At 38.0% G+C, this 12,166-nt stretch overlaps 1 protein-coding gene across 1 annotated transcript in view; it reads left to right on the top strand.

Annotated features, from left to right (window-relative positions):
- INSC (INSC spindle orientation adaptor protein) overlaps positions 1–12,166 on the top strand; it is a 134,125-nt gene that overhangs the window by 112,882 nt on the left and 9,077 nt on the right. Inside the window, exon 9 of the mRNA XM_065685879.1 lies at positions 2,687–2,865. Coding sequence (XP_065541951.1) covers positions 2,687–2,865 — 179 coding nt within the window. The remainder of the gene's footprint in view (positions 1–2,686; positions 2,866–12,166) is intronic.

Genomic DNA, 12,166 nt, shown 5'->3' with positions numbered 1-12,166 from the left:
TATGGGACTTCTGAGTCTTTTTAGCCAAATAACACGTTGGGGTAGGACTCTTTAGAAAATGTTTCCTAAATTATGTTTTCCCTTTTTTTCCTTAACAGATAAAATAACTCATTAATTAATTTAAATTCTGAATCAGAGCATTCTAGAATTATATTTTTTTTTACTTCAGTCTGTATTTGAATTGAATTAATTCATACTTATCAAAATAATACTGTGTAAAATTCTACCATAAGAGCCACATGAGAAATTCAGCAAAGTTGCTAAACTTTATGCTTGTTGTATTTTCTAAACTTGCTAGAACTCAAGCTCACCACTGCATCTACATTTGTATGATACTTCAGAGGAAAACTACAGTATAATATAATCTATGGGCATTGTTATGAGAAAATAACAGATCTGTCTTTCTTGTCTAGGCCTCTGATCCATGGTAAAATCAGGCAAAGGTGACGGCAAGCGTTTCCTCAACCTGAGTCAGTGAGGACACTTCAGAAAGACAAGATGATATTTCTCATGATTTTGTAAAGCAAGGACTCTTAATGCTGTCATAGGGCTGCATCCCTCTCAAATTTCAGAATCTTTCAGTCAAGTGTTGTCTTCCTCTCTCTGATCTGGAAATTCAGTTTCCCAGAGCTTTATGTCAGAAAGTACAGTTTGGGTCATTGAGTTTGAGTTCTCATGTATAATAGATCAATACATCTGAACATTTCTCTACTGAGCCCAATGGTTACAGTTAAACTACAGGACTTCAATTTTCATGCATGTTGGTTTTGTGTTGGGATTGGTTTTTTGTTTGGTTTTTTTTTTTTGTTTGGTTTGTTTTTTCTTTTTTTGGTTTTGTGGGTTTTTTGTTTGGTTGTTTTTGTTTGGTTGTTCTGGTTTTTGTTTCGTTTGGGGTTTTTTTCTTTAATAGAAGAAGAAAAGAATATGGTAGTGCCAGTGATGGCTGGGAATTATCTGACAGTTACCTAGATATTCTTCAATGTGCCCATGCAGAGCTAGTACTGAAATCAAGGAAGCAATTTATTCTTGATGACCAGACTGTAGAGAAACAAATGTTGAAACCCTGAGCTTGCCCTGAATCCAGTAGGTGGAATTAACTCGTGCTGAGCTTGGTTCTGCTGTAGCTAGACTGCTAGAGGCATCCAACCTGACTTACTCCTGAGGAATTTCCAGGTTATTACTGTGTACCATGGCCAAGGAACAATCTGAACAGCCTATCCAGAAGATACTAGCAGGTGGAACATCTCCCCAGCTGTCACTGTTTAGTTCCATGGAAACTTTAGAATTATATACTCTGCCCAAGAAATAAAAGCATTAAGAATAGCACATGTATAACTTTGGAGGAGCTGTTTCAGTAACCACGTGCCAGTTTCCCTGTGATATTTATAACTCAATAATTGAATTATTGCAACGTGTCTAATTTTTAGACCATGCTGAAAGCCAATTATCAGGCGATTCAGATCTTAGTTAAATTACATGTGTGCAAGGAATCAAAAGTTAGTGGTGTCTTCAGCACTTGTATTAAATCAGGAAAATGTGCAGAATGATCTGTAGAGAAATAGGTTTAGAGGTAGGCAACATATATACCTATCTTGTTCTAAAGAATAGGATATATAGCAGAATTATTCTCTTATGGATCAGTTTCTGTTAGCCTTCTGCATCCTGTATTTCATATTATTTACTTATAGCAAGCTTTATGTTGAACAGCATTCAGTGGAATATTCCCTGTAGAATGCTATACCAGGTAGACTGCCTTGTTGATTAGATGAATGTAAGAAACACTTGGTTTCTAGGTTCATGTTTACCACTTTTCCCTGGTTTTGTGGTTCAAATGAAAGTTCATAATGTTAATATATTTTATAAAGTACCCTAGAGTGTGACATATGCCCAGGTGGCCGAGAAGGCTAAGAGCATCCTGGCTTGTATCAGAAGCAGTGCAGCCAGCAGGAGTAGGGAAGTGATCATTCCCCTGTACTCGGCAAGGGTGAGGCTGCACCTCAAATACTGTGCTTGGTTTTGAGCTACTCACTAAAAAAAAGAGACATTGAGTGCTGGACCGTGTCCAGAGAACTACAACAAAGCTGGTGAAGGCTCTAGAGAACAAGTTCTATAAGGAGTAGCTGAGGGAACTGGGGTTGTTCGGTCTGGAGAAGAGGAGGCTGAGGGAAGACCTTATCACTCTGCAACTACCTGAAAGGGGTTTGTAGTGAGATGGGTGTCAGTCTCTTCTCCCAGGTAATAAATAACAGAACAAGAGGAAATGGCCTCAAGTAGTACCAGGGGAGGTCTAGGTTGGATATTAGGAAAAACCCCTTCACCAAAAGGGTTGTCAAGCATTGGGGAAGGCTGCCCAGGGAAGTGGTTGAGTCACCATCCCTGAGGTATTTAAAAGACCTCTTGTAGATGTGGTACTCAGGGACGTGGTTTAGTGGTGGACTTGGCAGTGTTAGGTTAACAGCTGGACTTGATGATCTTAAAGGTCTTTTCCAACCTAAATGATTCTATCATACTATATAATTGACAAAATAAAGATGTTTTGTTTTGTTTTTTAACCTTGATTACTGTGAACTTGGTCTTAGATACTAAGATTACTCATACAAGTTGTAATGCTTAAATATTGCTTTGAAACACCTAACCATGCTTTTTGCAATGAAGGAATGACTTTTATTCATCTTTGCATTCATAGAATTGTGCCAAGAAGCCTCATCTGGTGAAGTTTTCCTTCTGGCTTCAGCAGCTCTTGCCAATATTACTTTCTTTGATACCATGGCTTGTGAAATATTGCTCCAGTTAAATGCAATGAGGATTCTTCTTGCAGCATGTTCAGACAAACACATCGTGGATACCTCATACTCCCGTGATCAGGTGAGCAGTTCCTCAGCAAGATGCTGTCTGAGGATATTTGTGTAAAAGTCAACAAGTTTCAGCTCTGTTTTGACATAGTCAAACCTAAGTTGCTTTCACGAATCTGTTCTTGGTTCTTTTCAATATATGGCTCTTCGTTATAAGTTTCTGTTCCTTTTTGTTATGAGAATTATGATATATGACAGCTTTTAATATGATTTTTTGAATAAAGATCCATATTTCTAAGATACTAGAATATTTTTTCATCATGAAGATGGCCAAACAGTGACACACAGGCCCAAAGAGGCTATGGAATCTCTGCCTATAGAGGTATATAGAGGCAAATAAGATATACATGGAGACTGGAGCCTAAACACACAATTCAATTCAAAGATCAATTAGCTCCAAAAGCTGAATTAAGACTCTGATCCTCAGCCCATTGACCTCAGTGGGCTTTGGATCAAGTCCTCACTGCATAGTAAATTGTTTGCAAGTTTTACTGGCAAATACTGCTGATTTACTTTTGCATTTCCCTTTTTCACCATTTTCTTTTTCATAGACACATCTGTGATAATGCATAGATGAAGTCAGAGGGAATTTTTTTGTTCCTCTCAGGTACTGCCATGCAAGTGGGTGCTGCGGAGGCACTACTTATTTGATATCTCAGAGATTAATTTAGCCTCAGCAGTGTAACAGATATGCGGCTTAAGTGTTTCAGTAGTTATTACTAAGGGACGGAGGTTGATAGACTGCTCACTTAACCTGCTTTTGTTTATGAGACATTGTGAATGTAACTAAAATTCCATAATTCAGGCCTCACAAGCCCATCCTCTTCCCACCTCTGAAACAGCCAGAAGATAATTTGTGATAGACCTGGGATCTTCACTGCTGCAGAAAACTCTGTGTGTACTCCAACAGGAGCCAGGCCATGGAAATCAAGGCACACGGGACCTTAAAAACTGATTGTTGGTGTTCTGGAGGGCTTACTAGGACTGCTTTAGTCTATATTAATAACACTCAGTAGTTTTCCAGCTCAGGATCATCTATGAAAATATGGAGTTAAGCCACATTGAGCTACATTGCTCTTTGGGCAAAGTCAAGGACATCAGCTTTAGTGTTTGACATGGCTGTATAGCATTATGTATTTACAGTTCTTCATGTTCCTTTCCTTATTCCTCCTGTACACTCTTGTAGTTTTGATTTTGTTATTCATATATGCCCTCATCTTAATTCTGCTGTCAGCTGTGAGTTTGCGGTTTTCTCTGTAGGTAGCATAGCAAGCTCCTTTTTTGGTATGAGGTAGGCAAACATTTAAGGAAATATGTATGATTTCATTAGGTAATAGACTAGTTCCAGGCCTTTTGCAGCTTGCAGGACATTTCATTAGCTAGAGGAACAGAGAACTGAATGGCTTATTTTGAAGAATTGAGAAGGTTTCATCCCCAGTAACCACTTACATTCCTGCTTGGAATGACAAACTAGATCAGAAAGGTGTAATGTTTTCTGTGGTGTGCTGCAGTAACTTTCTGAGCTGACTCTTTGTTATTTCTGCAGCAGTGGGGGCTATAAAATCTTGTGTTCTGTTACTGGGCACCTGATGTTCAGGTGGAATCTGAGTGCTGCTCATCTTACCTTTAAGAGCTGTCAGTGTTGTTAGGCAGTTTTGGTAATACAACAGCCTTAAGAGAAGCCTTCCTTTGAGCTCCTGAACAAGTGTGCTTTTCAGTAGATTGCTCATATTTCAAAAGCATAGTTGTTATATGGTGAGAGGGGGTGTTACTTGCCAATTATCACAGTTTTATGGAATCCATTGCTTTTTAATTTGCTCTGTACTTAGTTATTGCAGTGAAGAAAACACTCTGCTAGGGAGAAAAGCAACACTATAATGCTATATTTTATTAAGGGTATTGTAAATTACCATTTTAGCTTTTTATATGTATACTTTAATTCCTTTTAGGTACATAACAGAGTTGCTAACTTTTTCTGTTATATGTATTGTCATGTCCCAGCCAGTAGAGAGACATTTGCCTAAGGATTTAGATCAAAGTTAACTAGCTTTTGAAATTTTTTGATTCAAGGTTTTATTTTGGAATATACAACCACTGTAGAATACATTTTTATGGACTAATGTCCATCCTGAATGATCAAGTCTTCCTGGGCAGTAAAACAGTTTAATTGGGATGAAGCTATACTAAATAGTGAAAAAATGAAAGAAGATTCATAGCAAATACGATAAAATACAGTCTAATTATCATTAAATATTATAAAAGAACCCCTAAATCTTCATACAGAGCTTTAATTTAAGTAGCACAATTATCTTATAAAAAACTACTCAGTGTTTCTAAATACATTATTGTGTTAGCATTTCTGCCGATTTAAGAAAATGGGCTGAAGCATGCTCACTGAAAATTGGTGAAAGATGGCTGAAATGCAAGAAAGAAGCAGTGAATTTTGTTTTCCTTTGTGTTATTTTTATCTCATCTTAAAGTCACAGTATGTTCTTCTCTACAGTCTTTCTGAGGACAGGTAGCACTGACTAGGTGTCACCTTCCATGATGGTATAAATAAATAACACTCTGCCTATGAGCTGGATGCCTGGAGAAAGTATTTTCCTGCTCAAGCACATCTAAAAATGTTCTGTCTTTTGACTTTTGAAAAGTTTTTGTATGCAAATTGTAACAAACTTTTCCTGCCTTCACTATCTGAAAACCAGCCTCCTTCCTCTTTCATTTCCCCAGCAGTGTCAGATTAAGTCAGGTAAGAAATCTAGAACTGAGTGCTCCACTTAGGTATAAACAGGATAATACTTGTTCCTTTTATAGAAACATGTATTCCTTCTGTAGCAAGCAGTATTACATTGAGATTGCTTAGTTTTATATTCAAATACTTTATGTAAGTGTTATCAGATAAAGTGATTATTTCCAAACAACATAGCCTCTAGTTTGGGGTCAAAATGGATGTGAACGTGCCATGTTCTTTATAGTTGCTGCAGATACTTATTTTCTGTATATGAGGCTGGGGTTTTTCTACTTAAAAGGAGCATCAAAATATCTTTTCAGAAGAATTCATGCTCAAATTCAGCAGTGTAACATATGCAGTCAGGTGTCTTAATAGAGTTTAAGCACTGTCAGAACAAGGGTTTAGCCAAAACCCTTATCATTCAGGGCCTTCTTGACTTTAAACATCATCTTAGACTCTACATAGAAAAATATGAAATATGTATGGTTTTGCACAGTATGTTTATGTATAATAATATATTCCTCTCTGCATTCCCACTTGTCTCTTCAGTGTTGCTAGTATTCTCACCTCACCTGTGAAGTTGTGGAGGTATAGTCTAACAGCTTCTGATCTGTTATTCAGGCAGACAAAGAATTAATGCGTGGTGAACGCATCCATTTCTAGGTCTAAAATCAGTAAAAGATGTTTCAAAAGAAGTCCGAGGTGGAGAAAAACTTTTAAATCAGAGAAAATGGAAATTTTTGCTGCTTTATTTTTTGGGAGATGCTGCAGGCTCTGAAGCTGAGAATTTCTGTCTCATTTAAGATTTGAAACCCTTAATACTATTCTTCCTCAAGTTTCCACACCCTTTTCTCTGCTGTTCCATTTTTTCAGGGCGTTTGCTTTTTCCCCCTTTTTTTGTCTTACATGGGAGATTGTAGGGTCAAAAGGAGAGCAGAGACAGATGTTACCTTACCATAAAGAAGTGTTGATGTTTAAATATTGCCTAATACCCAGTGAAAGACTTTGAGAACAATGTTATTAATGAGAAGAATATTAACAGGTATTTTAGAAGTACATGCAGTACTACTTCTCAATCTGAGTTTCTTGAGTACTGGGGAATTTATTACTCCTTGCCAACTGCTTTTTGTCTCTGCTTGTTGTCATGAAGACTGTGGTATTTCTGACTGCATTTTGTTAAATTGCTGTCCAAATTTTCCCATATGTATGGAAGCCAGTATGGGTAAAAAGAACAGGAATCTTGAAGTAGAGTTTGAGCAGTGCAGGCCATGTTAGGTGCCTGTCTTCCTTACATCTGACAAGAAGCATTAGACTAAGTCATTGCAGGTAAGAGGAAAGGCAGCTGATGAAAAGTCCTCATTTGTGCTTTTGAAATCTCTCTTCTTGGAACAAAAGTAGTGTGGAATGAGGAGCTCCATCTCCCAGTTGGATCGGAAGAGAGAGATCCCTTCCACTGCTGAGTCATCATCAGCTGGTCTTTCTCAGAGAAGAAATGCTTGTGATACCCTGGGACTCCATCACTTACAGCATTTCACATGAGCAGCCAGTGTCAGTGTCAGGAGCAAAGTCAGGTTGTCTGCCCCTGGAAGGTCTGACTTCAGTAGACTTAAGTTTCCTGCCTAGCTCTTGAAAATTATTTTCAAGATCAGCAGCAAGTAATATTTGATAGTTTCAAATGGTTCAAATGCATGCTCACACATCCTTTCTGCAGTTCAACACAGTTTGTAGATTTACATACTGTGGATAAAAATGCAACACAAAGCCATAAACACATAAGGACAACTAGGTCATAAAGGGATATGCTCAGTTTTCTTCCACAGGTCTCCATTAATATCCAGCTCTGATGTTGGTTTAATGGTGGCTAAATGTGTGGTTAGAATTGCCTTCCCTCTCAGTGTGAACTGTGGTTGGAAAAACTATATACTTAAAATTATTCGATCCTTTCCAGTATTGACTAGATCACACTGAGAAAGTAAGTTTTCAACTAACAGAGATGTGATATATAAGTTATTACAAAAAGCTTAAGAAATTCAACAAGAAACAAGACTGCCAGTAACATATGCAGAGAAGGAAAATTAGGCCAAAAGTCACATGACTGTATCTGAACTTTAACCATGCCATTATGTAATCTATATCCTAATTAATTTTCTGTGTGAGACTGTAATCACTTCCTTGATGTCCTTTCTTTTTAACTGGTTATCTCTGTCTTTGCATATACATTTGAACAATATAAAACTACAAGTAACAGTATTGACTAGAATTATGTGGTCAGTGTTATAGATCATTACACCTCAGGTGTCCAAAACTGACTTTCTCTCTTCAATACTACATTTTTTTGAGACAAACTGCCTGTTTCGTTACAGTTCTGCCTTTTGCATTTAGATTTGTTGCAGGATAAGACAATGTGCTCCAGCTAGCAAAACAAAAGATTCTGTTGGAAGAGTAAAATCTCATCCGAGTTGAAGAACTCTGCTGTTCTTTCCTAGCTTAGTCTGGTGAGGTTTTAATTCCTGGGATCAATTCCTAATATTGCTGCTGCTTCTCTGATTTTGAAGAAGCAGTTTAACTTCTCTGCATTTTTGTTTAATCATCTGTAAAGTTGGGCAGACATTGCACTTACTCAGTGTAAAGTCTTGCTGGGGTGAAACATCCTTTGTCAGCACAATTGCAGTTGTATTCTGCCCTTGCCTGCCAGGTTCACATTATAATAAGGCTGGTGCTGGGCTGTTTACTGCAGAAACTATAAACAAGAGAGTTCTCTGCAGGCTGTACCAATCACGAAGCTGTAAGTCAGAGATGACTATGTATGCATTTTGCTGCATTTTTAATCTTTTTGTCTTCAGTCCTTTAGCAAATCAGAGAGCAGATTTCAAACAGCTTCAAAGTTTTGCCACTGATCTTTTTTTCCAAAAGTAGGCAGAATTACTTCCTAGGTGAAGGCTGTGATTTCAATCTTGGTTCTGAGAAACTGAGCGTGTAAGCAGTGTTTCTACAGATTAGCGTCTCTTGCTTATTTATCCTCCACAAGTAGAAAACTATTATCTTCTAGGAAGGCACCAGAAATTACTAGCTCTTTGCACTTTCTGCCTCCTCTAAAATGGTAGCAATTAAATTTCCTCCCACGTACTCAGACCCTGGTTCTGATTAGACTTGCTTCCTATGACTGTGCATTGGCTTATGCCAAATTGTGCTTGGCTGTAGGGAGACCAGAAGTCTTAAGTGTCTTTGGTTGATTGAGACAGTTTCAAAATTTAAGAAGCTTTCTAATACCGTGAAGGAAGTCTGACAGATAATTATTCTCCCCCTGCCCCACTTCACATCTGAAAGATGGAAAACTCTGTCCTTGGAAGTGCGGGAGGAGACCCATGCAGGATTCATTTCCTATATGCTTCTTTGAAACAAAATATGAGGGAATCTGTTTTTTCTGACTATTTCTTAGCTAAATTAGCTAGCAATATGAAGTATAGTAAATAAAAATGTAGTAAAGACATCCATTGCAAAGATTCCTTTAGTTGTAATCTCCAATTCTCAGCCTCAGCATTCCCTGTCAGTCCCAGAATAGACCTAGACTTAGCAAGCTGATTCTGTTTCTGTTATTATTATTTTATGGGGATGTTTGCATCTTTCAATCAGGTGACAGAAACACCTGTTGATCTGGGTGTACTTATTTCTCTTTCAGGAATAAAACTGTTTCCCAACCACAAAAAAAGGCTACTAAAAGCAATGTGAATTGCTTTCTATTGTAAGCAATATAATATCCAGAGAAGTTTTCTTACGATTTCTTAGCAAACTTTTTTCTCCCAATAAATAGCATCCTAAAAGATTTTTCTACCTAGGCTTGTTGTAATGCCTGTTCTTGACCCGTGCTCTCTGTACTCTTTTGCTGTTTCTGTGTGGATTGATCTTGAATTGTGGAGTTCAGATATTTTTAATTTATATTCAGAAACAAAAGCTCCATCTTGCTTCTGATTAGTTGTCAGATGCCGTTGGAGGCATTTGCAAGATGGAACTTTACAGACACACTCTGATTTATCCTTATGTCATTTATTTGAATGAATTACAAAATACTCTTGTAATATTTAGAAAAAGAATTTTACTTAGCAATGAATCAGCATTAAAGTGGTAATTAACTAAGAGAATTAGCAATTCTATATTGATCTACTTTGCCACTCAGTTAAATTATTTGCCAAGTCTCATTTTGAGTTTATATATGTCCTTCTATTTATGTTGTAACTGTCAGTAAAAGCCTACTGAGCAGTATGCCTGTATTATCATAAAGGTATATTATCATCACATCTTCCAGCTTTGTAGACACTCCCTGTCCTCCAAGAGCCCCTTTAACATGTGTTAAATGTGTGCTTTCATCTTCCAAATCCTATTGCATCTTTCTTCCTGAGTAGCTGGTTTCACAATAATGAGAAACACTTTTATATGGGGGCCTATAGGGATGCTGGGGAGGGACTCTTCATTGGGGACTGTAGTGACAGGACAAGGGGTAATGGGTTAAAACTTAAACAGGCGAAGTTTAGACTGGATATAAGGAAGAAGCTCTTTCCTGTTAGGGTGGTGAGGCACTGGAATGGGTTGCCCAGGGAGGCTGTGAATGCTCCATCCCTGGCAGTGTTCAAGGCCAGGTTGGATGAAGCCTTGGGTGACATGGTTCAGTGTGAAGTGTCCCTGTCCATGGCAGGGGGGTTGGAACTAGATGATCTTGAGGTCCTTTCCAACCCTAACTATTCTATGATTCTATGATTCTATATAGTATTGGATCTCCCATTAAGGGAAAGTTACCAAAGAAGCCTTCTGTTTCCTATGTGCTCTTTCTTTGTTAAATAAAGCTTTTGAGGTTTACAATCTCAGTGTATGGATCTTAGTTTACAACAAAGCAGTTTCATTCAGTCTTAATTTTTGCAACAAAGGTTCAGTACCTTTGTGCACTGGTTAATGAGCATTAGTCACAACTAGTTGTTTAGAAGGAAAAGTGTTACTATAGTGTTAGTGATCACTTTATTCTTTAATTATTTTTTTTTTTTAATCGAGAGAATTCCCAAGTTGACTGTTGTTCTAGGGATTTTGAGCAAAACTGTTCTACAGGTTCTTAATTAACCATGGTTTCTTGAATTTAAATCACTCTTGACAACTGAAATTCCTATGGTTCAGTGCAGAGCACACTACAGAACTGAAAAGGAAGGTTCATCATTGACAAATTCAGTATGTTTGAAAGGCTGGGTGAGTGAAAGGAAACTATGTGGAACTAAAATCACTTTCCAAGTTGCAAAAATAGATTTTGTTTACTGGAGTAACCAACAAGATCAATGCTGCCAATTTTATAATAAGGTGTTACAGGAAAATATTAGCAAATTAAAAAATTGTGTTTAGCATTGGTTGTGGTATCACTCATATTCTGCTCTCATGAGACCTCACTTGGAGTATTGTGTGCAGTTCTGGTGTCCTCAATATAAAAAGGGCATGGAACTCTTGGAACAAGTCCAGAGGAGGGCCACGAGGATGATCAGGGGACTGGAGCACCTCCTGTATGAAGACAGGCTGTGGAGACCTCATAGCAGCCTTCCAGTACCTGAAGGGGGCCTATAGGGATGCTGGGGAGGGACTCTTCATTAGGGACTGTAGTGACAGGACAAGGGGTAATGGGTTAAAACTTAAACAGGCGAAGTTTAGATTGGATATAAGGAGGAAATTCTTTCCTGTGAGGGCGGTGAGTCACTGGAATGGGTTGACCAGGGAGGTTGTGAGTGCTCCATCCCTGGCAGTGTTCAAGGCCAGGTTGGATGAGGCCTTGGGTGACATGGTTCAATGTGAGGTGTCCCTGCCCATGGCAGGGGGGTTGGAACTGGATGATCTTGAGGTCCTTTCCAACCCTAACTATTCTATGATTCTATGATTAACATCACTACAGGGAGGTACCTGTTTACTTATATTGCCCATAGAAATATACATTTTTAGTTAGGATTTAGATTAATTTCAAGGGCATCTGTGAGACTAGCACCATCAATTTGTACTGACATTGGAAAAGTATGAAATAGCTCTATTATTTTTAACTTTATTAAATAGGGAATTTTTCTATGGATCTGAAGGGGGCCCCTTCCCCTCAAATATATCTGCATACTTTGTGTACCAACAGGTGATTTAGAGGTGAACTTTTAAAGCTTCTTTATTTTGGGTATGGTTTTTACATTCTGAAAGTTAACTACTTTGTCTCTTGGTCTTGTGAAAAATCTTAGTAGTCCCAGTGGAACTGTCTGAATGTTATTATTTTGATAAGTTAGTGCCTCTTCAAAAGGTGCTAAACCATAAACTGGTCAGAATTCTTTTCCTGGCATTTCGTGTTTTACTGTGACTCACTACTGTGTGGTTTAGGTAAATAGTGCATAGCACATATTGTTAACAGGTAGGTGGTGAACACAGATAAATGCCAAAGGCCTGTTCCTGCGGTTGTTTTGAATAATTTGGTTTTCATCTGGTGTCAAAAAATGTATATAGTTTGTTATTTGTCGATCAGGTCTATTTTTCTATAGTGTACATTACTACAGTGGTTTTAGGGCTGCCAGTTCTCACAGAAAAC

This window comes from Lathamus discolor, chromosome 6, assembly GCF_037157495.1.
Source record: "Lathamus discolor isolate bLatDis1 chromosome 6, bLatDis1.hap1, whole genome shotgun sequence".
Taxonomy (NCBI): domain Eukaryota; kingdom Metazoa; phylum Chordata; class Aves; order Psittaciformes; family Psittacidae; genus Lathamus; species Lathamus discolor.
Note: the sequence above shows the minus strand (reverse complement) of the source record. Positions and strands in the feature narration are given on the sequence as shown.